At 51.1% G+C, this 27,541-nt stretch overlaps 12 protein-coding genes across 12 annotated transcripts; 6 read left to right on the top strand and 6 right to left on the bottom strand.

Moving 5' to 3' along the window:
* Positions 1-1,541: 1,541 nt before the first annotated feature.
* N7532_011307 (OSTA/TMEM184 family protein) lies at positions 1,542-2,987 on the bottom strand (the record flags this gene model as incomplete). Its single annotated transcript, XM_056623798.1, has 6 exons — positions 1,542-1,931; positions 1,990-2,139; positions 2,195-2,320; positions 2,380-2,632; positions 2,700-2,847; positions 2,906-2,987. The coding sequence occupies 6 exons, from the start codon at positions 2,985-2,987 to the stop codon at positions 1,542-1,544; spliced, it is 1,149 nt and encodes a 382-aa protein (XP_056468786.1).
* A 1,439-nt stretch (positions 2,988-4,426) lies between these two features.
* Positions 4,427-5,505, bottom strand: gliT (thioredoxin reductase gliT; the record flags this gene model as incomplete). Its single annotated transcript, XM_056623797.1, has 2 exons — positions 4,427-4,684; positions 4,756-5,505. The coding sequence occupies 2 exons, from the start codon at positions 5,503-5,505 to the stop codon at positions 4,427-4,429; spliced, it is 1,008 nt and encodes a 335-aa protein (XP_056468785.1).
* A 377-nt stretch (positions 5,506-5,882) lies between these two features.
* On the top strand, positions 5,883-6,859 carry gliF (cytochrome P450 monooxygenase gliF; the record flags this gene model as incomplete). Its single annotated transcript, XM_056623796.1, has 3 exons — positions 5,883-5,962; positions 6,028-6,076; positions 6,179-6,859. 3 exons carry the CDS (start codon positions 5,883-5,885, stop codon positions 6,857-6,859), a joined length of 810 nt encoding a protein of 269 aa, XP_056468784.1.
* Positions 6,860-7,188: 329 nt separating this feature from the next.
* gliA (MFS-type gliotoxin efflux transporter gliA) lies at positions 7,189-8,817 on the bottom strand (the record flags this gene model as incomplete). Its single annotated transcript, XM_056623795.1, has 1 exon — positions 7,189-8,817. The coding sequence occupies one exon, from the start codon at positions 8,815-8,817 to the stop codon at positions 7,189-7,191; it is 1,629 nt and encodes a 542-aa protein (XP_056468783.1).
* Positions 8,818-9,815: 998 nt separating this feature from the next.
* Positions 9,816-10,643, top strand: N7532_011303 (uncharacterized protein; the record flags this gene model as incomplete). Its single annotated transcript, XM_056623794.1, has 1 exon — positions 9,816-10,643. The coding sequence occupies one exon, from the start codon at positions 9,816-9,818 to the stop codon at positions 10,641-10,643; it is 828 nt and encodes a 275-aa protein (XP_056468782.1).
* Positions 10,644-11,344: 701 nt separating this feature from the next.
* N7532_011302 (uncharacterized protein) lies at positions 11,345-14,846 on the top strand (the record flags this gene model as incomplete). The annotated part of the gene is made up of 6 exons (XM_056623793.1): positions 11,345-11,508; positions 11,576-11,608; positions 11,664-13,011; positions 13,064-14,193; positions 14,248-14,607; positions 14,663-14,846. 6 exons carry the CDS (start codon positions 11,345-11,347, stop codon positions 14,844-14,846), a joined length of 3,219 nt encoding a protein of 1,072 aa, XP_056468781.1.
* Positions 14,847-15,536: 690 nt separating this feature from the next.
* On the top strand, positions 15,537-16,595 carry N7532_011301 (sterol desaturase family protein; the record flags this gene model as incomplete). The annotated part of the gene is made up of 1 exon (XM_056623792.1): positions 15,537-16,595. The coding sequence occupies one exon, from the start codon at positions 15,537-15,539 to the stop codon at positions 16,593-16,595; it is 1,059 nt and encodes a 352-aa protein (XP_056468780.1).
* A 462-nt stretch (positions 16,596-17,057) lies between these two features.
* On the top strand, positions 17,058-18,038 carry N7532_011300 (uncharacterized protein; the record flags this gene model as incomplete). Its single annotated transcript, XM_056623791.1, has 1 exon — positions 17,058-18,038. The coding sequence occupies one exon, from the start codon at positions 17,058-17,060 to the stop codon at positions 18,036-18,038; it is 981 nt and encodes a 326-aa protein (XP_056468779.1).
* Positions 18,039-18,232: 194 nt separating this feature from the next.
* Positions 18,233-19,333, bottom strand: erg27 (the record flags this gene model as incomplete). The annotated part of the gene is made up of 1 exon (XM_056623790.1): positions 18,233-19,333. One exon carries the CDS (start codon positions 19,331-19,333, stop codon positions 18,233-18,235), a length of 1,101 nt encoding a protein of 366 aa, XP_056468778.1.
* Positions 19,334-19,676: 343 nt separating this feature from the next.
* N7532_011298 (uncharacterized protein) lies at positions 19,677-20,144 on the top strand (the record flags this gene model as incomplete). Its single annotated transcript, XM_056623789.1, has 1 exon — positions 19,677-20,144. One exon carries the CDS (start codon positions 19,677-19,679, stop codon positions 20,142-20,144), a length of 468 nt encoding a protein of 155 aa, XP_056468777.1.
* Positions 20,145-21,448: 1,304 nt separating this feature from the next.
* On the bottom strand, positions 21,449-23,360 carry N7532_011297 (endopolyphosphatase; the record flags this gene model as incomplete). Its single annotated transcript, XM_056623788.1, has 2 exons — positions 21,449-23,103; positions 23,183-23,360. The coding sequence occupies 2 exons, from the start codon at positions 23,358-23,360 to the stop codon at positions 21,449-21,451; spliced, it is 1,833 nt and encodes a 610-aa protein (XP_056468776.1).
* An 801-nt stretch (positions 23,361-24,161) lies between these two features.
* N7532_011296 (uncharacterized protein) lies at positions 24,162-26,221 on the bottom strand (the record flags this gene model as incomplete). Its single annotated transcript, XM_056623787.1, has 7 exons — positions 24,162-24,901; positions 24,958-25,278; positions 25,331-25,572; positions 25,639-25,741; positions 25,852-25,899; positions 25,961-26,030; positions 26,093-26,221. 7 exons carry the CDS (start codon positions 26,219-26,221, stop codon positions 24,162-24,164), a joined length of 1,653 nt encoding a protein of 550 aa, XP_056468775.1.
* Positions 26,222-27,541: the final 1,320 nt, after the last annotated feature.

The raw sequence follows: 27,541 nt of genomic DNA, 5'->3' as shown, positions 1-27,541 counted from the left end.
GTGAGTAGACTTAAAAGTGATATCAACATTCAATGCAATGTTTATTTCAGAAAGTGTTACAACGTTCGGCTCGCTGCCAAAATAATACATAGAGCCTTCTGAGCCAGCGGGTCTTTTTTGGACCTGCTTAGAATTCGCTCACAAGCCTTATATAGATATTTGGGCAGCGATTGAATGGCGGAGTCGACCACCTTGGGTGTGTTTTTGAAAGTTTCTATAGTCAGGAAATCGAAAACGAGGTGTATCCAAAGGCAAGTGCGGTGCAGAATTTCGAGTAATCTTGTTTCTAGATGACTTTTGACGTTTTCGGGAAGCCTTTTTTCTCGTGCTAACTGCTTGACTCGATATCGAATGACGTGATTGATTTCTCGACTGATGTTTTCTGACTCCTCTTCTCCTGGTATACGGATATAAGAGTATGAATCCCGCAAACTGGTGAACTTGCATACGATCCTTTCATATGGACGGCTCGTTAAAAAGGTACTTTAACATGTTCCGGCCAGAGCGATTGCCGCGAAATTGAACCTCCATATTCCGTATCAGATCCTCAAAATCGGAGTCAACGCATTCATCTAGGGCATCAAGGACGATACTTATAGATACTGCACGTGGATCACCAACTGCATTTCTCATGATGTTCCAGAGCGACTTCGTCGAATTAATAAGAATTTGCCCGTAATTCGGAAATTCTTCCATGGCATGTTCTATAAAACATGATTTCTGGGAGAATAGTTGATGAAGTAGAGCACAAAGCACTTGACGAATTGTGTTCTGATCCTGTTTTGAAGAATAAATCGCAGATTTATACTGAGCGTGGCAGTCCTTCGTCAATGAGATATTTGGCCAAAACGGATTTTCCACAGCCCGGGTCAGCAGAGACCAATAAGGGCCCCGAGTCCCTTTCTAACTACTTTTGAGAGTTATAGTGGGTTAGGAACCAGGGGTATATGCTGTTATGTAAAAGGCCTTTTGTCAAAATGTACAGGAAAACTTCAGAGATAACTAGCACGTGAGGAATCCGCACACCCAGGGAAATGTGCTTCTCTTTCATGTACTGTGGTTCTTAGCTACCATTCAAGCACGTAGCTTACCACCAGCCTACTGATTATCATTTACACGGGGTTCAGCATGTTCTCGTTCTTATGGTACTTTTAAGTCCTCTTGTCCTCTCGTAGTATGAGAGAAAATCAATTCTTTCCTAATAGACGCTGGATTCACTTCCTCGGACAGAAGCTGTTTGATTGGTGGCAAAAGGATAATACATTCATTATGTTGTATCTTATAATGTAAAAGAAATACGCCAGCGGTATATTATAATATAAATTGTGAATATCTTATGAGAAGAACGCCAAACAGAGATAAATTAAACATAGCAACTGCAACCCACATATCTCGAACCCAGAAAGGTATTCATGATACTCATTCAAGCATCGGTAGCCGAGGCTATTCAAAGGTCATGAACGACTACAAAAGGAAGAAAAATCCAAAGTCGTCCGGGATTGGGTCAGGGTTTATCCGAAAGCCCCCCACCAGTTCGCGAGTTACATCCGAGAATCCAGGCCCATTCCGGTCTCCATCTTCTCCATTTTAGAATCACGGAACATATTGAATGTCGATTTGACGTCTCGGAAGAACTCCCCTGGGTTAAACAATGCTAGCCAAGCATAAATTCCCAAGGGACCACCCTGATAGCGATTTACACGGGGGCTGCCGGTCTCACTGTCAACGACAGCAAAGTACTGCAGATTGCTAGTACATTTGACGTTTAATGTTGTATATGGCTTGATGGAATAGGCGTAGTAGAATAAAAATGCAAATGGGACCACTTGCAGGCAAATAATCAGGGTAGGTATGCCGATAATGGTGTCTGCATAGCTCAGGGTAGCAGAAGGCTTAAGGGTGCCAGTGGAGTCAAGAATTATAAATATAATCTGTTATTTGTCAGGGTTTCGTCACTCTTTAGGTTAAAAAGAGGTAAATCTTTCTGACCTGCTCTAAGAACTCAAGACCAACAATCATCTTAAATGCCAAGAGCTTCATCATTGGCTTGTGTTCTTCCATATAAGATTTAAGGTTGCCGTGGAACCTGAGGATATTTATCATTGCCATAGCAAGTGATATAATCCCAATGATTGTGATCTATCTAAAGTGTTAGATACGTTGTCAAAAACTTGAATACACTGGATATACTTACCCATAAGTGAGCAAAATACACTTTTTTTCCTTGAAGGCAGTAAAGTCCCTGTGCTTGCGTAATGCTTTGAGCTATAGCAAGGATAAATGTAACAATGGGATACTGCAGAACGAAAAACCAGGTAGACTGCAAGTACACAAAGTCAGTTGAATCTCTTGCTATTATATCAATTTCAGATAACTAACCTTCAACCATGACAGCCCATCTGTTGTTTTGGTTGTGCTAAATCTCTTTGGAATTCTCAAAGATGCAAAGAACTCAGCTCTGTGTTGGTCTTTTGGCACAACAAAATCGCAGAGCAACATGAGAAACCAATACAATGCAACCCCTTGGAAAACTTTTGTCCATCCAGTCAGATAGACATATGCGTTGGGAAAGCATACTGAAAGCAATGAATAGATCGTATATAATGGGAATAATGTAGCAATTCTCATAATCCTTGAATTGACTTCTGTCAGTATCTTCCATGATTTTGTCACTTCAAGATAAGGCTTATGGAACGAACTTAAGCTGTTGATTTGAATTACTTAGGTGCATTGCATGCCGAGCCATAACCATGAAGATCACCAAACAAGTGATACCCGTGCAAGCGCCAGAGAGTATCATATTAAAGTGGTGAAAGGTGAAGTCACCGACAAAGGTTTTAGATGCATCTAGTTGGGGCAAATTAGTTTATTGGGTTCGAAAGACCATTGAAGTTGAATTGCGCACCAGGGGTCAGATATGACGGCATCGGGCAAGTTGTATTGGCCTTCCCGCCATCGCGACGGTGAAAGAACTCGGCTGTCCCCATTCTGAGCCTCGATACTCTAGACAAACTTGGTTTGGTAAAAATTCTGTGAAGGTGAGGCCTCAGTAGAAGTATGAATTAGTCCTGAATAAGAACTATTGAAAGGTGAGCCGGTTGTATAATGATTTGAAGACAACAGAGAGATAGACCTTGTTTTATATGCCTATGAACAACTGCGGACTGAAATTGCATAGCCCCATTGAGTCTACGCCTCGCTGTTGATTTTAGGATATGATGTACTTCGAATACTCCTCAAAAGAAGGTCAACTGCAGCTGGACGTCATCAGCCCTAGATAAGGAAGAAGATGCGAGGGAAGATTCTGAAATCCACCGATTCTATTGAATGATACACGCTGCCCTTCAGTGGGGGCGATCGAAGGTAGACAATGCGGCCGCAACTCGCTCATTCTGATTGGTCAAACATTGCAGTTACTTAAAGGGGCTAGTGCGAGCGGGAACACAGCCTAAACCCTTAGCTAATCACGTTTCACCAATCACATCCCTGACACTTTCAGCCCTAAGTGGTTGTGATCAACCAGATAGCATCTGGCATACTCTTCTCGGCAAGCAAATGCAGATCAGTCTTCTAGGTACATACAGTCAGTGACTTCTCTCGCACTGCTACGTAACCAGAGCCTGCTCGGTGGGGCCGTGCTCGGTGGGGCCGCTTGGGGGCCACGATCATGTTCATTCCAATAATCCTCGAGCAAGTCAAGGGCGCAGACGGGGATTCTCACAAATCGGTGCTCGAGGTCGATGTTGGTAGCTAAGATATACATAACAGAGATTTGGTTGATGTTAGCAGTGAACTCAAATGTCGATTGTGTCCAATTGGCATCCTTGGCTATTTCGAGCAATGTGAAGTCATACTTCGACAAAAGTTTCATCGTCAGCTCCCTTAATTCTGCTGGTGTGGACAGCGCCATCCTTGAAATAAGGAAATCCGAAGATCCATGCCGTGTGCCCCTCACACACTCTGACCGTATCGTCTTCCAGATCCATATCAGGCAGCCCCAAATCTCCCAATATCAACCGATACCTTGGTGATAATGGTATCCTGCTTTGTCCATAGATATCTCATAGCGGAAGACCACATAGAACTCTGCATTCCTGTAGTCATGTTGTAGTTCGTATTACCATCATCTGTTAGGTCGGCAGCAAATCCGCCGCCGATCAATATTTGTGCGAGGTTGCCTGGGGTGGTAATTAGGATTATATTGTAAATATTAATCATAGCCTCTAATCACTTAGATTATCTCTTTTTTATAAGCTTTCTTTATTAACTAATCGCAACCGCAAATTTTTGGTTTTGGTCTTCAACCTAAGACCGCAACCAAAACCGTGCCGTAGTCTACTCAGATCATACAAATGACGCGCAAAAACTAAAGCGAGCAGGCTTCGAGAAACCGAGAACACATATAAAACCTTCCTATATCATACCCCTACAGTTCCCGATCGACACGAAAGTCCGGCAGTGGCTGAGCCTGCAGCTGAGCCACCAGACCTCCGGCGGCCAGGGATCCCATAGCCACCGCCGGGGTAACGGCCTTTAACGGAGTAGCACAATCACCGACAGCAAACACTCCAGGCACACTGGTCTCATGGAAGGGCGGTGTGGTCTGGATATCACCTCCTTCGGTCATGGTCAAGGCCAGCTGCTTCACAAACGGTCCGTTCACCTCTGTCTGGGGGTTGAACACCTGCAAGCCCGTGGACAAAAATTGGTTAGCAGGGAGAGAATCTTTCATGTTTTCAAGGATGAAACGCTTACCAGGAAGCCTTCTGTTTTCGACTTGTCAGTCTCGTCAAAATGAACAATAACGGTCTTAGCAATGTCGCCCTTTTCGAATCGTGTGATGGGTCGTGCATCAAATTTCAGCCACGAGGTAGCATTAGAGGATGCCTCCGCAGCCTTTTGGATCTCGTTCACCAACTGCTCATTGCCGTTCGTATAGACAGTGACAGACTCGGAGAGCCGCCGGGCCATCCGAGCCAAATGCAGGGCGCGCGGAGGGTTCGCGATAGGCCCCATAGCGAGGACACCGACGGTCTCCTGGCCTCGTTCTTCGTAGCCGTCGCAGAAGAGACAATGGTAGATGCCATTTGCCCAGCACTCCGAGTATCCTTCAATGTCGAGCGGAACGTCTCGAACGCCGGTCGCAAGCACGACCTTGCGGCCATACCAGAGCTGGCCTTGGGCGTCCTGCGCCTCGAAGAGCTGCTGAGCCTCGATCTGTTTGATGGTATCAATGGTGCTGTTCTGAAATTGAATGGTCGAGTATCGGTTGGTCAAGTCGGCGCGAGCTGCGGCTCGGAGCTCCGCCGGGTTTCGGTGGTCCCATCCAAGGACATTGTGCATGTGTTGCGTCTTCGCATTGCGATAAACGTCGGAGTTGAAGACGACTGCCGTGTGCAGCTGGCGAGCGAGTCCGGTCGCGGTCGAAAGACCAGATGGACCCGCTCCAATGATGAGCACGTCGAAGAGGAGCGCTCCGTTCGATAGCAGCTTTCCGTTCGCCATAATGAGGGCTCGATGTGCTCTGTCTGTGGCAGTGGATGGAGGTTAGTAAGTTGATGAAAGCACCCGGAACAATGAAAAATAAAAAAGAGAGAGAAGAATATATAGGTCAACGGTGCCTCCTTACGTTCGAAGCTGGGGTTGCCTGTCTATTTATGTCCTCCAAGAATAGCTCGGAGACATTTATTCGGCAACCGAAAATGTTTCCGCGTTATGGGCCCAATCATCAGGCAAGCGATGCATAAGACGTAAGCGGGGGTATATTCGGAGAATTCAGATAGATTACATATGAAGCCATGAATGAGCTGATCTGAGAATTGAAATTTCGCTTCATAGAGAGACGAGCCCTGAAGCATTCGGGTAACTAACATTTCGCCGCCATGGACACCTCAGTCTACCTCCACCAGTACCCGAGAACTGCGGTTGCGGCCTCGTTTTTTGAATTGGCCTGCTATACTGGGTATATCGACTTTTTTTGCAAAAGAAAAAGAGTCTCAAAGCACTGGACTTGCCGGTCCTGCAAAGCGTTGGCGATCAAGACATTGTGAAAACACTGGAGGAGGGCCATGCTAAGGTACATTCTCCCCCTCTCTCTCTCTTTCTATAGAATACTCATAATTACCAATTACCAAAGTATCCCGACAATCCTTTCGCACTGGGGGTGCCAGGGTAACAGTTAGTTATTCTTCCCGTCTCTGAAATTGACACCGTTAAACCCTTTCCGGAGACCCAGCTGTCCATCAAGAAGCACCACTACGACCAATTCCTTGTGGAATACTCATACACGGGCACTGAGGCCAATGAATTCGACGACGCGATGAGATATATTCTAGTCCGCAACACTCCGGCTGGGTTGGCCTCCCTTACGGCCGAGATCGACTATGCCATGGCGACTGTGCTCCAGCTCGCGCCCAATTCCTGGACCCGACTGAAACCGCAGTCGATCATGCCCAAGGTTGCCACGATCCTGTCTGGCCACGCCTTTGTCGGGCTGCCGCTCAGTCAAGAAGAAGATTGGATCGAGTCGAACGTCAATTACACTCAGGACGTCTCTCGCGTCTTGATGGTTTTACGCTTCTACCCGCACTGGATTCGACCGTTGGTGGCGCCGTTTCTGCGCGAGGTCAAGGCCCGCGTGCAGTCCAAAGCGCTCATCGGCAGGAAGATTGAAAAAATATCTCGCGATCGAGAGCAGCAGAAGCCGTCCTCCACAAAAGAGAAGATCCCTGGTGGGGACATGATCGCCTGGTTTGAGTCGCAGTATCAGGGGAAACCAGCCACGGCCAAGCAGCTCACGCGCGATCAACTGCTTGCCACAGTAAATTATAAAGATGGCGCTATGAGAAATCCGGAATAAGACATTGTTCCAATCTTGTGGCAGTTGGTACTTCTGTAAGGGCGCATACGTTCCATTTTTGGAAGGGCATCCCTTATTTTACACGAAACGCTCCTTTGGGATGGATTCTTTAGGCTTGAATTGAAGAGTCACGTCAACTTAAATACTACATATCCCCATAACCAACACTCGGTAGATAATAAATCTGTTAAAATTGTAAATTTCTGGATTGATGAAGGATCCAAGAAGAAAGGACACATCAACCTGGGATACAGAATGATATTTTGTCAAAGAAATCCTATTGTCCTTCGAAGCAGGAACAAGGAGACATGTCTACACATCACCATACGTCAGGGCTCTGCCATGGCCGACTTTTCCTTGCTTTTCACGCTCTTCCAACCCGTGCCAAAAGACAGCAGGGTGGCAAGGCCCGCCAAGACGATCGAGACTATAAAACAGTCCTGCAGACCGGACACATACGCTTCGAGAATTACCTGTAGCTCATGGCCGCTGAATGTGGCTTGCAGCTCGGTTGCACCAACCGACGTGATGAACGCGGCACTGATGTTGGATAGGTTGTGCTGCACCTCTTGGACCAGCTTGTTGGCGAAGGCAGCCTGACCGGCCTGAACAAAGATGGCACCCCCCATGCACTGGAAGAAGAGGATGATGGCCGAGATGGTGGAGATATCCTGGACGGTGACGACCGCCTGACTGGCCATCATGGGTACTTGGATGGAGCAGCCGATACCAATGCCCGCCATAGCCTGGTATCCAATCCATGCGCCGGGGCCGGAGTTGAGATCCAGGGTGTAGAGCAAGCCACTAGCGACGGTGGTGAGGACACCGCCGAAAGTCAACAGAGGCATGTAATAGCCAATGAGGCCAAGCACGGCACCTGAGAGCGTGGCGAAGAGACCGTCTCCCAGGACCAGTGGCAGAGTGCGCACGCCCGAATCTGAGGCGGACACATGCTTGACGGCCTGGAAGTAGGTCGGCAGGTAGTACAACAACAAGTAAAACGATCCCGAGAAGAAAAACGTGAAGAGACAGGAAAAGAGAATCGTCTGGCTTTTGAGCAAGCGCGGTGGGATCATGGCCTTGTCTTGTAGCCAGAATTCGTTAATGACGAAGGCGATGAGCAGCACGCCAAACCCGACCAGAGTTCCCACAACATCAGCACTTTTCCAGGCTTTGGCCGTTCCACCCCACTGCAGGGCCAGCAGGAAGCAGAGAATGGCGCCGAGCAACAGAACAATACCAGACGCGTCCATCTGCGTCAGGACCTCTTTGAGTAGGACATTTTGCGCGCGGGCCTGCGGTGGTGCCTTGAAGAAGAGCACAATCAGCCCGACAGCGAGCCCGCCAATGGGTAGATTGATCCAGAAACACCATCTCCAGGTGGTTTTTGACGTAAAAGCACCACCGATTAGGGGTCCTGCCACGGCGGCAGCAGCTAAGCTGGCCCCAATAGCGCCTGTCATGGCTGCGCGGCGCTCTGGGCGGACGGAAAAGGCGAGGATGGTGTAGGCACCTGAGGAGATTCCGGCGGCGCCGATGCCGGCAATGGCTCGGCCGACGATCAGGGTGACGGAGTTGCGGGCAACAGCGCAAATCAACGATCCGACCTCAAATAGTAGGGCGGCAACGACAAAGCCTAGCTTCAGGGAGAAATAGCGGTAGACCTTGCCCCAGGTGCCTTGGAAGGAGGCGAGCGTGAGAAAGAAGGCCGATCCATACCACCCGATATCCGCCACTGTGTGGAATTCGTCGGTAATTCTGGGAATCGCGGTCGAGACAATGGTGGTATCGAGTGAGATGAGAAAGATGGCGGCCAGCAGGCCGCCCATGATGACTGTTAGAGCAAATCCGGACGGATAGTGCATCTCCTCTGCTGGGGCCGGGTCATGGCCCATGATTGACCCGTTGGGAGAGCTATCTAGCTCGGGCTTGGGCTCTTCGCTGGAAGGTTTGAGCATTTTGAAGTGATGATCTAGCAAAACGATAGAGAAGATTCAATTGGCGATAGGCAAGGGTGCGAGCAGCGCTGTTGGGGGGTGAAGATGCACATCTATATGTCTAGCGTCCTCGGAGACATGGAGACTTTCATGCATACAGTCTTCACCTTCTTAGCGAAGAATCCCTTCTGGTTTCCGCATTACTTGTCAGCAGGGGACCGGGCTTATGGCTTGATCATTGAATGATTGATCAGTCGACCCTGCTGCGCTAGAAGGCTATGCTGATTGAGAGTGGAAGGTATACCCTAATACCTGTAGTAGTACTCCTGTACGGATGACTAGTCGACAAGGGCAAACTTTAGGGTCTTCATTTCCAATTTAGACACGTCTGGCCAATGCGGATCTCTGCTGAAAGAAAATCTGCTCATCTCGCTCCGTTTGCAGCATGATCCCCTCTGATTTGGCGTGGCATCAAATGTCTCCGTTAAGTGTCCGACGCCTACTACTACTACTGCTACTGCTACTATTGGGTATATTACACACGGGAGCAGGACCCACTCACGACTTTTTGTCCGTACACCCCATATAAATCCGCTATAGGCGGCGGCAGCCACCTGTCCCGCTATTCCAAGTTTATCGGGCCGATTAGATCGTCTCCCCACGTCCTTATCGCTCCCGCACGGGGGTTAGCGACCACCCGCTTCACATATATACCGGATAGATCAATTCAGAAAGGAAAGGTAAGTATTCCCCAATCTATTAATCAACCCCACTCAGCTTCCTCCGCGAGGCAAAATGCCGGCGAAGCGCAGCGAGCGCGGAGGGAACGGGTCCGACGATGCGTCTGGCCATCCCGCTCCCGATGCAGCTCTCGCTCTACCTACCACGAGGTCAGGCCTAGTTCGCCAGGTGCCAGTGACCGTGGCGGGTGAAGACGAGAATGATGCAGGCGGAAGTCGGATAGAGGCTTTCACTGGGTCAGATAAAAAGGGTCGGAGCAGCCCCCTACCGAATTTCAAATGCTGCTGCGGCCAAACAACGAACTGATGATTCTTGTTGATCGCATGTCAGAAGCATACGCAAGACTGACGGCGATCACCACCGAGAACGCATCGTACCTCTGGGAGTTAGAAGAATCACGAAATGAGGTCCACGAACTGCAAAAGGGAATTTCCAGTCTGAAAGAGCTCGTCCAGTCTCTGTCAACGAATGCTTCTACTACACCACCCAGGACACATGTCAGCAGTCCAGGGCGAAGCTGGGCATCCATTGTTTCGCAATCATCGTTAGCGTCGTCTAACACTCGAGCGGCGCATACCGAAACGGGCCTCCCTGCTGTGATACTAGATCTATGCTCTGCTAGAGAGGAGACCAAGACTCTGGTGGACGGCCCCACACAGATGCGAGAGAAGATCCGTACAGCACTTCAAGGTGAGACGACGACGGTGAGTGTCGACATCGTGGGGGTAAAGCCTACCTCGCAGACTACTGTGAAGATCTTCGTCGACTCAGAGGAAAGCGTTGCGAATCTCCGCCAGGCAACACACTGGCTGAACACCTTGCCGGGGGCTAAGCGGTTGGGCGAACAGTGGTTCCCTATCAAGTTGAATGACGTTCAGAAGACAATAGTTTTTGTAGCATCGGGTGCGCAACGGGAGGACTTCGCAAGAACCCTCCAAGATGAGAATAGAGTCGGGGAGATTAAAAAGATCATTTGGCTAAGCGGAAAGAAAACGTTACGGATCTATGGCAATCTACCTCTCCCGCCAAGCAGACGCAGAAGCCCTGCTCAACCGTTGTATCGTCCACGTGCGGGGGAAAGCGACTTTCTCGGACAGGTTTTATGAGCGACAGCGACCACTGCGGTGCCGCAAATGTCAACTATATAACCACAAAGAAGACCGGTGCCCAAACTCAGAAGCATCGGGCATTGAGCATTGGCTGGGAATTATTGAGAGTTGGCGAAGGAGAGGGGGGTTATGAAGGGTATCGTGGTGCGATAGCCAGCTCTACTTTTTGAGGGATTTGGGTGTAAACCCAGCTACACATGGCACTGCTTTGTGATGATCAGACGCATAAAGTTGGGATGTATATCATGAGGCGTTGTGCTACACTTCGCGGGCTCAGGATTACCCAAACTCGAGCCTATCCAGGGCAGCCGCAAGCTTAGCTGAATGGTGGCCAGTATGAATGGAGCGGGTTTATTCCAACTTTAACAATAAACCCCCTGTGTCAATAATTCCTAGAATACCCAATTCGTCTGATCATGTGCATCCCCACATCATTTTGGCACGGGTCGCGCTTAAACAGGCCTCCCCGCAAAGGCTTGGCTCCACCGCAACAAACTCTCAACTTCGGAATTCTGCCCTTTCCCGATCGCAATTCACCCCAACACTTGCATCGTCGGCACCGGGCTCGACAAACATTCCGCGGACCCTGCTGATCACATTCAATCGGCCATGTCGAGCGATCGCAATCGCGCCTGCCCCTGAGATCGACCCTTCCATCCCGTAGCTGCAGGCAAGCGCAACGCGCGCCAACCGCCGACATGGCGTCCCGCACCAGTTCGCAGTCGAGCGACTCGTCTGCGCCACCGCTTTCGCGACGAGATACGCAGGCGACTAGTAAAGAGAGGAGAGGACTGCGAGGTCTGCTGAAGAGGGTGTGGCTGAAGTCCGGGCTTGACCAACCGACTATCTTGTTGATGCTTAAGTGAGGCCCCCGCAGCCGCGCGGGAAAGGGTTGTACCTGGGGTAGAACTTGCTAACCACTTTTGCAGGGGCGGTGTTGCACCAACAATCGCGGTATCCATGTAAGCATACCGACCTTGTTTCTGCTGGTGTCGCACCGATCTGACGCTCGTATAGTTACCAAGCCACAGATGTAGCCGAAGAATACACCACACTCGGGTACCTCGTCGCAATTGTCTCGATCCTAGGCTTCTCGATTATGCCTCGAGCCAAATTCATCCAGATGTTGATCTTTGATATCCTGGCAGTCTGCGTCGCAGCATGCTTCGCCTTGCTGATGATGTACTCGAGCGTCAAGGCCCGCCAGCACACGATGGACAGTACTTCCGCGGATTCCTACAACTCATCTGCTTCAGCAGTCAGCGGTGTCTGGCTATTCTTCCAAATCTGGCTGGTTCACACTGTCCGTGCGAAGTATCCCCAGTTTCAATTCCCAGTCATCATCTACGCCATCTTCGCGAATGTGTCTTCAGTCTATGCGCCGCAGATGACCTCCATGGCGGCAGCAATCAGTCTGGTTGGACGCCTGATCCGAACTTTCCTCACCGGCCTGGCCATCTCGACTGCTGTTTCGCTCTTGATCCTCCCAATGACGTCGCGTAAAGCCGTCTTCAAGCAAATGGGTGGCTATATCGGGACGCTCCGGTCAGCATTGGGTGCCCATGCGGCGTATTTCGAGACCCTCGAGAAGGAGGACATGTTTGGTCGTGCGGATACCTACGATGACACGCGAGAGAAGTTCGGAGATAAGGGGAAAGTGTACAGTCCCGAGGCGGAAGCGATCCGTGGTGCCATTCGGCAGATCACTGATGTTCACGCCAAACTCCACGGCGACCTGTCGTTCGCCAAGAGAGAGTTTGCTTTCGGAAAGCTTGGCCCCGATGATATACAGAGGATTTTCCGGCATCTGCGCCAGATCATGATTCCAGTTGTGGGATTGAGTTTCGTAGTGGATATTTTCCAAAGATTGTCGGATTATAACAGATGGAACACGCCAATCGACCCCAATGCCGAGCCGATTCCGCAAGATGTTCGTGAGCGTGTTGTGCACGATTGGAATGATATTATGAAGGCGGTTCATGATCCTTTCGCTACAATGATTCAAACAATTGACGAGGGACTTCAGCACACCGCATATGTGTTTAGACTGGCCAAGCCGCCCAAACGCACTGCGATGGCATCCTCATCGAACGATTCCAACCAAGAGGCAAAGGACATTGAAGCCTCCGCCCAGAATACCGCACCCGGTGAGAAAGAGTTTACAGAACATTTCCAGAAGAAGCTGGGTGAATTTCGAAGCGCCAAGCGGATTGCCCTGGAGACTTGGGCAGAAGATAAAGGCATCAATCTGCCTCCTGACTTCTTCGACCATCCATCATCTGTCGACAGCCTGAAAGGTGACTTTTTTGACGCTTCAGCTTCACATCAAGATCGAAGCCGTCGACAGCTATATCTGTTTCTATACGTACGTATCACCTAAACATCCCGGTTCTGCTCCAATGCTAAGGAATTGTTAGATGGAGCAATTGCTCTACTCAACCGGACAAACTGTTCTAGAATTCGTCCAATATGCCGATGAGATCGCCGAAAAGGGAAAAATGTCTCGCACCCGTTTAATTATACCTGGAGCCAAGCGTTCATGGAAATGGGCCAAGACCTTCCTCAAAACCTATGATCACCACGAAGAAGACAATATGGGCGATGTACACACTCATAACAACATGCTTGAACTGGGCGAAGCGTATCGACACCGCAAAGATCCCGAGCACCTGCCTCCAGATACCTGGTTCCAGAAAGTCGGGGACAGAATCCGTGTCTTCCCCTGGCTTCTCCGGTCATTCGAATCCAAGTACGGATTCCGGGTGGCATGTGCTACCATGACCATCGCCATAATAGCCTACCTGCACGATACCCAAACATTCTTTACCAAACAGCGCCTTGTATGGGCCATGATCATGGTAAACCTTAGCATGTCTCCGACATCAGGACAGAGTATTTTCAGCTTCGTGCTTCGAATTGCAGGTACCACCATCGCCATGGTAGCCAGTCTGCTCATTTGGTACATACCAGACCAAAAAACGCCCGGCGTGATCGTCCTTCTTTTTCTATTCATTTCCTGCGCATTCTACATTCCAATCAAAATGTTTCGCTTCCGAGTCATAGGCATCATCAGCATCGTCACCACAACAATGATCATCGGATACGAACTCCAAGTCCGAAAAGTCGGCGAGAAAGTCGCCACCTCAAATGGACAGCCAATCTACCCTATCTACCTCCTTGCTCCCTACCGACTGGCAACCGTCAGTGGGGGTATTGCGGTGGCGTTCATCTGGACGTTTTTCCCGTACCCGATCTCGGAACATTCGGCCCTCCGGCAGAGCCTGGGGGCGTCACTGTATCTTCTTGCGAACTACTATTCCATCATTCATGAGACGCTCTCTGCTCGAATGCGCGGTGATGAGGGCGATCTCAACCTCAAGACTTCTGCTGGTCGCAAACTCGAGAAAGCCCGGCACAAGGTCTTCTCAAAGCAGATGCTCATGCTGAATGGACTGCGGACCTACTCCGAGTTCCTCCGCTGGGAAGTCCCGATTGGCGGTAGATTTCCAAAGAAGCAGTACGATTCTATCATCGTCTGTGTCGAAAAGTAGGTGCCATATCTCCCCATATCTGTCGTTGCGATCATTAACATTTCCTTCAGTATTGTGAGCTACCTGAGTTTACTCGGATATGCCTCCGACACATTGATGCGTCTAAGCGAAGACGACGACGAAACAAACTCTATCTGGATGCACGACTTCCGTCGCGTTGTAGGGCACGCTAAGGTTACAACCCACGAAGTTACTTCCCTGCTTTGTCTCCTTTCGGCTAGTATCACCAACCGCCAGCCCCTCCCTCCTTACCTGAAGACACCGCGGCCATATAGTTTTTCGAAGCGCCTGGAGGCGCTGAATAAGGATATCCTTAGTATCAAGCACATTGCCGAGCCGGGCTTTGCTGCGTTTGCTGTCTTGCAGATTTCGACCAGGTGTATCGTTGGTGATGTGGAGCGGCTGATGAAGTAAGTTTGTCTCTGTCGGTTCTAGAAGCGGGGTTGCTAATTCTGGTCGCCACAGGCATGTCAAGGGTCTGGTGGGCGAGTTGGACTTCTCATTCCATGCTGTTAGTACGATGGACCCCAGGATTGCCGAGTCTAGGATGACGTCGCGGGCGCCGTCGAGAGCGACCTCGCCGGTTAGGGGGGCGTCGCAGATCAGTTTGCACGAGACGCAGGCTGCAGATCGTCAGAAGATGGATTGAACTTGAGGAGATTTGGAAGTCTTGTAAATAGTGTCCTTCCCGCACATATGCTCTCATGAGCTGCACATAGTAAAGTTTCTGGTGTTTGCATTGATCGATATTTTCTGACCGTCCTCATTCTTCTCAGTTTATTTGGGAATATTCCTGATACCATTTACACCTTGCAAGAGGGAAGGTGGTAATTTTGCCCTTCTAAAACCTGATACCATAGATCAGTCAGTCAATACATAGCCTCAAAGTCTGGCAAGTGGTGCAGACTCTACTAGTTCCTCTTTCTACTTTGGGATACCAATGCGAGTGGGACCAACAAGAGCGCATGAAAAGCGGACTCAGAGTATGACCCGCCACATTTTATGCCATTTTCCCCGGGATAAATGGACCTTCCCCGCCTATTCCGTGTTGAGTATCCGGGGGCCTCGGCAGGCTTCAATCACAAGTCTGGATGATCCCCCGCGTTAGAGGAGATTTAGCGAACCCAACATTTCAACACGGTCCCTGCGTTTTCACGCTCGTTTCTGATTTGTCTGGAAATCCTCGTGTTTACTGGAAATCCCCCTGCTGGGCCTTGTGTGGCGATCATGATCTCACATGCTGGAGCTGCGTAAACCATCCACACGCACAGATATAAGAACACCTGATCTGTCCCAGTCGTACCTGATTGATGTGATATGACAGTGTCGTATTTTCAAAATGTCGACACAGGAAATAGCCGCCAAGCGAAATCCCGCCGACTCCATGGTGTCCACCTGGCGCCATGATCGATCCCAGTGGAGTTTCTGGCACTGGATGATCGAGCTACTCGGTCTACATCTCATCGACCTGAACGGCGAAGTCCCCGTCTTCTCGAAGAAACAGAAGATCCCCGCCGTCCGAGAATGGACTCTCCATCTCTGGATTCTCTTGCACGCCGCGATCCCACTGGCCATCCACCACGCCTACACCGTCTACACAGGCCAAAACCTGAACCTCCTCGCCGCATTCGCACTATACTCGTCCGCATTTAAGCTAAATGGTATCCATGAAATGCACATCATGCGCCGACTGGGCCAGGTATACGGCTTCCTAGATGGCGACAAGCACCCTCGCGACGAAATCCCCGACGTGGGCGTCGGAAAAGTCATCCGCGAATTAATCTCAACCTCCACATTCCGGATGATAATGGCCATTTACCTGACCTACCAACCTGCCGAAACACCCTCAACCATGTCCTATAAATGGCTCCCGCTGGAAATCGGCATCTACAGCATAACAGTCGACTTCTGGTTCTACTGGTACCACCGCCTGATGCACTCAACAGGACCATTATGGAAATTCCACCGCCGCCACCACCTCACAAAGCACCCAAACCCGCTGCTTTCTGCGTACGCAGACCACGAGCAGGAATTCATGGATATCACCGGCATCCCGCTGCTGGCATACGGGACGATGAAGGCCATGGGTCTACCGATGGGATTCTATGAGTGGTGGGTTTGTTTCCAGTACATCGCGTTCTCAGAATTCATTGGGCATAGTGGGTTGAGGATTCATGGGGGTGCGCCGTCGACGCTCAACTGGTTGTTGGAGATCTTTGATGCGGAGTTGGTTATTGAAGACCATGATTTGCATCATCGGTATGGCTGGCGGAAGAGTCATAACTATGGGAAGCAGACGAGACTTTGGGATCGAGTTTTTGGGACTTGTCATGAGCGCATTGAGAGTGTGAAGGATAATGTTGATTATACAAATCGGGTTACGATGCCGCTGATCTGAGTCATTGAGGTGGGTGTTGGATCTTTGGTGCAAGTAGCGGGTAGAGATGAATTTATGAGCAATGATTGAATGAATTTGAGTATTCACATATTTGATCTGTCCTTGGTATAAGGCAGCTGAGATTTAGAGGTTGTCATGCATGTGTAGTGGGAATGTATGTGTAACAGTGGAATGTAATTGGATCATCAAGCAGGCCTCGGTTGACGGAAGTAATTCGAGCCCGGCTGTATGTTGCCAAGGAGAGGACTGAGTCGATTTGATACAAAGTGGTCCTTTTTCTAGACACGGCGACTAGAATTAAAACCGCAGATATCCGCATTTCATACTTGCAGCAAGTACTCATGCCCAAGTCCCTATTAATGATGCCATCAGCGAGAACCCCACATACCATATTTCTCCGCACTTCATAAGCCATATACCCTCTTGATTCCCTCTCCAACAACTTCAAGGATCCCAAGCAATATGTCAAACATTACTTTCGACCCCACAACCCTCTCCCAAAGCACCAACAAAACAGTCATAATAACCGGCGCAGCACGGGGCATCGGCGCCGCAACCGCAAAGCTCTTCAACCAACACGGCGCAAACGTCGTCCTAGCAGACCTATCCCAATTTCGCGCAGCCGCAGAAAACCTCATAAACTCTGAATTCGCACATCCAGAGCGCGCAATCTTCGTAACGGGTAGTATCGTCAACTGGGCCGAGCTGACGGCATGCTTCAAGACGGCGATTCAGAAATTCGGAAGCCTTGATGTCGTCGTTGCGAATGCGGGGATTATGGAGTCGAGACCTGTGCTGGATCTGAGCGTTGACAAGGATGGGGAGTTGAGGGAGGATGAGGAGGCGGGGAGTGTTATTGATGTTAATCTTAAGGGGACTTTGAATAGTATAATACCCTCAACCCAGACTAAGATTTCGGAGTTTCTAATGTGTAGTATTACAGCACTCCGACTCGCCCTTTTCCATATGACAAAAAATCCCGATGTAAGCCACGACACACCTAAATCAATACTCCTCGTCGGCTCGACATCCAGTTACTTCGGCGGAACCGGCGTGACGGCCTACGTCGCCTCGAAGCATGGCATCCTCGGCCTCCTGCGCGCATCGCAGTCCGAAGCGCGCGAGTTGGGCGTGAGGATCAACGCCGTTGCGCCGTTCTTCACGCCGACGTATGTCACGGCCGGATTTGCGGCGCAGTGGCGCGAGAGCGGGTTGGAAGAGAACACACCCGAGCTCGTGGCGGAGACTATTGCGCTAGTTTCGCTGGATGAGGGGAGGAGCGGGGAGTGTGTGCTGGTTGCTGGGAGGTATTTGAGAGAATTGGAGGGATCAAGGATGAGGCTTCTTCCGGATTGGGTTGGAGAGGATGTGGCGAATTTCATGGCGAGAGCTATGCGGTTCTTTGTTAGTATTGGAGGGTATGTTTTGCCCAAGAAATACTAGTATATCAGAGGGTAAAATACTGAAGGGAGGTAAGAGAGGATAGGATGGTATTGAGTGCCGATATGGGTAGGGTTGGTGGTATGTACAGAAAGGAAAACAACCCAATGCACGCAAAACAAAAAGCCTCTCCAAGAAAAGCAAGCCCAAAGAAAGAAGTGACGCTCTCATAAGCTTTTCTATATCATAACACCATATTAAATCGGATTCATCATGGTCACATTCGGCACCGCAGGCTGCACCGGCGCCAGGGCCTCGGCACTCCCACTAACGGGCGTGGACTTTGTCACCGGGACCGGAGACACCGTCGTCGGGACACTCGTGTCCAGATGCGAAGGACTGCGACTGCTTCGGCTTCGGGAATAGTCTCCTTGTGAGATACTGCTGCCCGCCGTACTACTCCCAGGCTTTCCGCTTCGTTTCACCATTTTGCCTAGAACGCCGACGATCTCGGCGGCGTCTTCGAAGCTTTCATCATCCATGCCTTCTTGGGCATTGTAGACGTCTGCAATGGCATGTTTGGCGAGCCGTCGGCAGGCGATGGGGTCCTGTAGGCAGTCGTAGAGGTAAGCGGCGTATTCCAGTTTCACGGAGAGGCGGAGGGGATGTGAGCCTGGGAGGAGTTTGTCGGCTAGCAGTGCGGCATGGTTGAAGCATGCTGTTGCTGTCGCGGTGTAGTCAAGTGGAGGAAGGAGGAAAGATGTGGCGGGTTGGGGTGGTTGGACCGGGGCAAGGCCCGGAGGTATGGATGTTTTTGTCGGTTCAGGAGAGGGTTTCATGCCTAGTGCGGCGATAGATTCGGAGCCGTAGATTGAGTCGTACTTTTTGCTTGAAGGCGGCTTCACGTCTGGCGGCTGGATGACGGGGCGATTGTGGAAGAGGACGAAGATGTGGTAGAATGATGCGCGAAGTTTGTAGGAGAGGACCTTCAGTTCGACGAAGCGGGATACCATTGGCAGGATATAGCCCTCTAATATCAAGAGTCCTTCTCTTGAGAGCCATATGATGTGGTAGTACAACTGCAGCGATTTGGTTTCGCGGGTGGTGTCGAGTCGGCGTAGTCGGCGTGCTCGGAGGAGTTTCTTCGACAGCATCACGGATAGACCGAGGATTTTATATAGCATGGCCGAGAGGAGCGGGTTTTCGAGGGCCATGACGGCCGCGAAATTGCCCAGGGCCTTCTGGTCTACTTCGGAGGAGGCCATCCATAAAACGAGGGACGCGGAGGCTGCGGCGTCGAAGGTGTCAGTCAGTTGTTGATCGGCGAATGGATTTGAGATGCGAATCCTCGGAGGCATTGCGGGGCGGCATGTTGGGGGATGCACGATTAAAGGCATCGTTCACAAAATATGGGAGAGTGCGAAAGAGACGAAAGTGAGGAATATAAAGACGAGAAGAGACGAGAAGGGACGAGAAGGAAGTGTGACTACCCCAAGGTACCAGAAGTAGTAAGAACTCACCTGGCGCGCAAACAAACCCGAGACTCAAACGCAGCGGCTGCACATCCGAGCGCGTAGACGATCGTGGCGCAATCTGACTGATCTCGAAGTGCAATCTCGAGCGACTCGATCGTTCTGCAGTGTTTCGTGCCTAAATTGTCCCAAGCTGATTCTTCCCGCAAGTCGCAAGTTCTCTCACTCTATGCCCAGCTTCAGTCTACACTCGTTCCCACAATTACTTCACAACCGCCGCGCGGTATCCCAATCTCCAATATTCGAAGGTGTCGCGGTGCGTCGCAAGACCTCTCCTCGTGTCACTCGTTCCACGACAGACCGCGTCAAGTCGCCGATCAATCGCTTGTGCGGTGCAAGAACTTCCGGCTTCCGTTTCCCGTTTCGCACAAGATCTCCTCCTGCAGAGCTAGCAACGCAAGGCACAGTCAATGTCAGCGGGTTGCTCGTGGATTCGCAGACCGTCCGAACGCATCGTGTGGCAGATGGAGGGAAAAGAAGTATCGAGGTGACGCTTTGGATCGCGACGCAATTACTTGCCAACGCACCCCGTTCTGTGCGGGGAAGATTCGGGCAAACGGGGAGGGGCGCGGAGATCGTCGAAGCTGTCGAAGTTCGTTATTTCCCCGAATGGACCCGTCGGAGTACCTTAGAGTAGGAATCAGAGTCAAGGGTTGGGGGCAAATATTGCAGCTGTGGGCAATTGCCCGAGATTTAAGGGAAGATGCAAGGCAGGGTGTCGTGCCCCCTGATATGACGCAGGGAGCGGCCTCGGGCTCAGGCTTTCTTAGGGTATCCGAGTGCCTCAGAAGGGCTTATCGGTATCGATAATTTACGTCCATGCCCTTACCCAAGGTAGCTGAGGGCACGTAAATACAGCAATACAAGTCAATCCGGGCCCACCGAAACGTGCCCAACCACACCGCTGTCGAACTCATTCCAAACTTTTATACTATATGTATCACTTACCTCAAGGAGCGAGTTGACGTATCTATGATCCAAATATTCGACCATTTTCACACAGCAGATGAGAGCAGTTTGGGGGGAGCCTTGCTAGGGTAGCCAGCCCAGTGGCAACTCCAACCCGCGCGTCTCCAGCCCCAGCCTCAATGGCGCGACGCTTCGCTGTCTTGCAGCCACCCTGCATGCGCCGGCCAGTGAGTGTCTGGCCATCTGAGCCGCCTCGCTCGACGGAGTATAGGGATTCGAGGGTTGCGCTACGTGGCAGCTTCATGGCCATGGCCAATTGGCGTGCCAGCGCATGGCCCGGGGGCCTGGTCAGGAATTGTCATGGCATTGGTATTGGCAATGGAAGGAATCAAGATAGGGCCGATTCCTTTTGTTGCTCTGTTCGAATGAAATGAATTTTCAATCGAAGCACGGACTGCCACGCTGGCAGTGGCTTGGGCTCGCTGTTTCGGTACCTGATGCCCTAGTGCATCGTATTGGGTACTGCGTACTGGGGGGGTATCGAGTACGCTGTGCCCATCGCAGATGCTGATGCAGTTCAGATGGTAATCGATCGAGCACTGCAGTTGTAGCCAGCCAGAATTCAGCAGCATAAGTGAGTTTGTTGAGAGCCCACGATACATCAACACGTGTAGGTGTACCGGGGGTGCAGTACTGTCGAGAGGGGCGGAGGCGTACCGAGACAGGGCGGGCGGGTACACCGCCAGAATGACGAATGACATCTTCACTCAACACAGCAACTATACACACTAGTGTAAATATTCAAGTGGGAGTAATCATTCATTCCATTTTAGTATCGAACAAAAATCTCGAATATCAAGACAACGCTATTTACAACTCTAATAGAACACCAAAGTATATGCGAACCAGACACAGTCCGGCGGAATGCAACCTGTATCAATGTGCCAATGTACTAGTAGTATCAATGCAATTCGATGGCGGACCGGGTGTCGCGCCGTTGAGCAAGTCTCCCATCAAGGGATAAACTCGTATTTAATGGACCAAGTTCATCTCGTCCAGTTCATCCACGTCGACATACCCGGCGAACGCCCGCTCGACGAACGCCCGCCACGCCTCGTTGACCTTGACCTTTTTCTTATTCGAAATGTCGCCGTCTTGGCCGATGCGGATGGCGAGCTCGAGGAAGCTCCGAACTGTCAGGTCTTTCAGTCCGTAGACCTCGTCACTGGTGGTATATTCCACTTCGAACTCGACACGCGGGTCTTCGTTTTTGTTACACTGCATCTCTTCATCGATGCGGGTCAGGTTGGCGAAGTACTGGGTGTAACCCAGCAGGGACAGGGCCTGGTTCGAGTATGCGGGGCCCGGAGGCGCCGTTGAGGATGGCGGCCGGGGCAGTTCGAAGCTGGGGCCCTTCTTCTTCTTCTTGCCCTTTTTGTTCTTCTTTCTCTTCACCTGGGCGTCCGCCGCGGGAGAAACGTAGACTTCAGAGTCGGAAGGCAGGTCCGTCTGCCCCTCTACAGATTCAAGACCAACCTGTTCCAACCCGGTGAGGTTGTACTCGATCATGCGCAAGGTCGGGAAGTAATTCGGCACCAAACTGGGCGAGACCAATGACACACTGTAGCGCTCGGCCCACTGACCTCCAATCTTCTTCAAGTACTTGCGCATTTTCTTCTCGCGTTTCTTCTCCTTCTTGCCCTGCGTCTCGGTCAGACTGTCTAGGCGCTCGAAGAATCCCTTGGGCGGAGTGGGCAGGTCCGCCCACTGCTTTCGCAGCGAGCCCAGATAGTTCGTCTTCGACATGGCCGAGACGGTGCCACCGCCAGATGTCTTGGACAGCTCATCGACGTCCGCGTCGTGGCTGTCTTGCAACATGAAATGATCAACATTCATGTGCCCGTAGAGGCTGGCCACGACGATATCGCGATACCGATCCATCCAGAACGTATACTTTTGCCAGCAAGTCTCGTCCCAGTTGGTCTTTTCCTCCGAGCGCGCAGGCGCAACGTGACCCATGATGATGGCCTTCATACCCCGACTGCGCAGAATCTGCAACTGCACGCGCAACCACTCCATGTGTTCATAGCCTGGTTCCGATTTGGCCTTGCACCCGTCCACGGCACTGTTCGACTCATAAAAGTACATGGTGTTGAGGCTGATGACGGCCAACTTGCCCGGTATCACCTCGCTGATGAACCAGCCACCTTCGACGAAACTGTGACGCTGGTCCTCGGGTATAAAAGCATTCCAGACATTGGCAAATTTTTTGGTCCACCGGTTCGGGCCAGTGCGAAAGATGTTATGTGGGAGGATATCGTTGTTGCCGAAGGTGGGGACGACGGGGACGGAGAGTTGCGCGACGCCGTTGGAATGGGAAGGTTTGCGCGTGCCGAATAAATCGATCCATTTCTGGGCCATGTACTGGTTCATCTCGACGATCTCATCCAAGTTCCGCGGAATCTCCTCGTCATTGTCGTGGCGGACTGAATCGCCGGTCCAGATCACGAAGTCGATGTCATCCTTGATGTTTTCCTCGATCCAGCGGAAAGTCTCGTTCACCAGCGTGAGGGGCGAGTCGCACTGCGAGCCCTCCTGCCCAAAGTATCCGGCCTCGCCTTTTCCGTGGTGGCACGAGTCATCTTCGAGTGAGGAGCCGGCCTTGTAGTACCGGTCGGGGTGGAAATCTAATCACACGGTGCACTTGTCAATTTCGAGATTGTCACGCGATCAATCGCAACTTCCCGGCAGGTGTTCGCGACATACCGGTAATGTGTAGAAAGCGACCGCGCAGGCCCTGGGACGAGGCGCCCGACAATGCGCCCAACGGCGTTTGGGGTGCCAAATCGTGAATGACGGCCGTGCCATCCGACGGGGCTAGCGGTTGTTGCTCGAAAGGCACAGCCGCAGCTGCGCCGATGAAGAGGCCCAGTAGGGACAGCATGTTGCGCCCGGTGGTCAACGCTGCATGTGTACCGCAGGAGGAGAAGTTCTGTTGACGCCGAACTGCAGCGATTTTTTTGGGCCAATCTTATCGCGGGTCACGTCTCTCCCCGCCAACACGGATCCGTTTGCTTAGTCAGGGTGAGAGACGCCTGTCAATCCGAGATTCCAGGGGGATTTTGCAGCAGATGTAGAGGCAGAAAAATAAGTGTAATTGAAAAAGAGAATGTTCTGGAGTGCGCAGAAGATCAACCAAGTGGCAGACGACAACACCCCGCCGTGTAGGGATTGCGGGCGAAAGTCCCCGGATCGACGCGCGAGGCCAATAACGAAGCCGGCGGTCTACACGTGCAGGGACCTTGCGGATCGGGCATGTCCGCATTTGCTGCTGATTTACCAGCTCAACCGTTGTTGTTACTAGATGGCTTCAATGTCCCTACTAACCTAGTTATCATCTAACTTTACTAGGCTGACTAGTGAACACTAGTATCGCAACTTTTCTTCGTGGCCAGGATGGCCAGGATGTCCAGCTCGTGTGGCGCCTCAGGCATCAAACTCAAAAGTTAAGGTTATTTTGCACGAACGCACACTAGATACGGGAGTAGACTGAGGGTATCGTATTTCCAGTTCTAGTTTCTCGTCTGATCAAAGGTACTTCGGAAGGACACACGTGCTTCCTATTCATTATCACACTTTATTATCAGTACTCAAAAGACTACCGCCACTTTGAACTGCTGCTAAAAAGAATTCCGATCCCAGTCTCAATCCATATTCCACAAGGAGAAGAACAAAGTCATCATAATCAAACATCATCTTCAATCTTCTCAGTAACAGTACCATCTTGCTGCACCACAACCTTATCCAGGTTTTTCGACGCCTTGACCGGGTTTGGCTGCTGATACACCCACTCAAGCTCCTCGAGCGTCCGACCCTGAGACTCAACACAGAGGAAGTACCAGCATACAACCTCGAACAAATCCCAGCCAACAAAGATCCAGAAGTAGTTCGTCGAGATATTGCCTAGACCAATCGGCGACGCAAACTGACTGATGAAACTGATCGAGCTAACCATGAATCCCGACAGCGCCAGACCCTTGGCACGGGTGGTAGTTTCCAAAGCTTCAGCGGGGACGACTCCCTGCAGCGGGGTGTAGGTGAAGGAGAAAACCACGTTGAAGAGGTAGTAGAATGCCAGCGCGGCCTGACCCTTGGTGTGGCTGATTGTGCCGGTTTGGGCAATAGGAAGCGAGATGGCGGCGTTAATGGCCATGGTAATGGCGCAGGCGAAGGTACCATAGATCAGCACTGGTCGACGAGGCATCTTGTCAGTCAAGCACACTGCGGTTCCGGCGGCGATCGCGGAGACGATGGAGTTGATCAAGTTGAGGAGGAGCTGGGTCGAGCTAGACTTGTATTTGAGGATATCATAGATAGTCGAGTTGAAGTATCCAAGACCGTTGCCGGACCACTGTCCAAAGACGGAGATCATGATCACCTGGGCAAAACGCCAGCGGCCGCTGTGGGTGGTGACGAAGGGTCGGTCTGTATGACCAGACATCAGTTACCGTTTCTAGGCAGTTGGTGCAGAGAGAACTTACAGTCCCACCATCTCTTATCGATACCATCCATGCGAATGCCCTCCTTCATTTCCTCGAGCTCAAGACGAACCAGGCGGGCATTGGGGTCACCATTACCGTGGTACTTAACCAGGAAGGCAGCAGCCTCCTCCTCGCGACCCTGGGTAAGGAGCCAACGGGGTGACTCGGGGATGAACCAGACGAAGAAGATAACCAGGACACAGGCGAAGCATTGCAGGATAAACGGGATGCGCCATTGGTAGTTGTTTCCGATGTAGTTCGTTCCGTAGGTAATCGCAGCGGCCGGGATACTGCCACCGAACCAACCGCAGTTGTAGAAGCCTGTAGAGAGTCAGCTTTGTTTGTAGCGAGTATAGATAGGGGGATGGCTGACCGACGGCACGTCCACGCCAGTGTGGGGGAGAGATCTCAACTGCATAGGCGGGAGCAGACACAACCATGATCTGGATTCCGACACCAAGAATGAAGCGACCGACGACAAACTGGGCCAAGGTCATGGCGGTTGAGATGATGATTGATCCGATGATGATGACCCAGGCACCCACGAACATGCACTTGCGTCGGCCGAATCTGTCGGAGATGACGGCGCTGAATGGTGTCGCGACAATGGATCCACTAAGGTGAGATCACATTGCGTTAGGATCGGTGTTTGCATCGTGGGTTCTGAGGAGTCACACTTACACAGTATAGAGAGAAGTGACAACAGAAACCTTCGGACCTGTCAATCCGGCTTTGAAGACCTCTTGCCAGTGGTCCATTGCAAGAACAGATCCCATCAGCGATCCTGGGATACATTGTCAGCATGGAAGTCCCCGTCACAGTCGACATCTCGAGTTCAAAATCGGCATGGAAATCGAGACCGGAACAATTATCCCAATGCATGGAATGACCTACCATCATAACCGTTTGCACAAGCGCAGAGAAAAGACACAAATATACAGACTATATTTTTCCAGGCATTTTTAGCTGGAACTCACTGCATTGGACTGGTCGGGAAACCCACAGTACAGATGGATGGATGTCTTGCTCCATCGCTCGATTTTAGTCTCCTCAATAGCAGCGAACAGTTCGGCCTTGAAAGGAAACAGCGTGAGTATAAACGATGTCTGCGGAAAACACTTGACGAGAAACTCACGTTGCGGACTTCCTTCGTCTTCGCACCCTCGCGCTTGGCAGTCTCGCCGTACCCAGCAATGACCTGAGGAGTATCATCCACAACGGTCGAGATACCATGCACCTCCTCCTGAGCCTTTTGGTCCGACATGTCGTCCGATCCGATGTTAATATCGCAAAGATCCCAGTTATGATCGTCGTGAAGCAGCACGGGAACTCCTGTGGTGGGACAACATTCGACTCTTATAAGACACGAGCCAACATGTGTACTGAATCATGGTTTGAGTAAAGAGTCCAAAAAGCCTCAAATTAATTTTCGTTTCTTCTTTGGGAAACGCTAGTCGAGCCATGCGGTTCCCCGGAAGGCGACTTTGCCTTGTGACCCCAGGCCCCCTGGATCCAGCACTGCAGCAGACGACCAGACGACGCCCGGCTGGTGGCGCGCACGAGCTGCTCCGTATCCTTATTGGAATCGGCGTGTTCTCCAGTGAGACCCTCCATTCTCCACGGCGATGGATGAGTCCACCGTCATCCGAAAAGATTCAGGACTTGCTTTCGCGCAATGGATGCTCGGGATGCTCGGCCCTACATCCCGTTCGCACGACGAGGAATTTTGATCTACCCCGTTCGCTTTGGTAGGGTTTATGCTTTCAAATGTTTGAGCGTGGATTATTGGCCCATTTGGCCTCTTCATTTCGATTAGTTTTAGCTGGTATCTGATTTACGCCCAATACCAGATCACCATCTGAATTCTCCTAGCCTTGCATAGAACTAGGCTAGACTGTGTAGTTTCATGTCCGTTCTTAGCTGCTGATCTGCACCCTGTGCCCCTCTAGGCCCGCAGAGCCCTCGATTTTATTATGAAATATAAGATCAGAAGTTTCCACGAGTAAGGAAAGATTTCTCAACCGCGGCTTCTAGCCCTCGATCTGTCGCCTCCTATTCTGTGCTGTCGACTATGACTGTGCGCTCATCGAGCGTGGAGGGCCGTAACTAGCGCGGAGCAGCCCTCCGTGCTGAATGCTCCACGGGGGCCATCCCCCACAAAATGCTAACCTTGTTCCAGAGTCTCAGCTCACCTCAGCTTTATGGAAGCCACCTCGCTTTTATCAGAATCGGCCCGAACGATCCATGGCCCCAGAGGCAAATATCGGGAGTGCCACGAAAACCTACAGCCCGATCATCTAACTCGTCGGCTCGAGACATCCTATCCATCCCATCCCGAGGCGGAGTATGTTCTCACAGCCCCGGAATCGGAGATTGACGGATTGGTAAGGCAAGTCTAGGCGAGGGCAGAATTAATTGAAGGGGTCCTGCAGGACCCAAATGACAAGCAAGCCTAACAATGGGCCTCAAACCCGACCGAGGCCCGGAAGGCGGGAAACACTGGCTAGCATGCCTGTCCCCAGACAGTGCTAAGCAGCCCGCCTGTTCTTGGCAAGCATGCTCATTTGCCTTTTGGGATGGGAGA

The sequence above is a fragment of the Penicillium argentinense genome (genome assembly GCF_028826775.1).
Source record: "Penicillium argentinense strain IBT 30761 chromosome Unknown utg000011l_segment0_segment0, whole genome shotgun sequence".
Classification (NCBI taxonomy): Eukaryota; Fungi; Ascomycota; class Eurotiomycetes; order Eurotiales; family Aspergillaceae; genus Penicillium; species Penicillium argentinense.
Note: the sequence above shows the minus strand (reverse complement) of the source record. Positions and strands in the feature narration are given on the sequence as shown.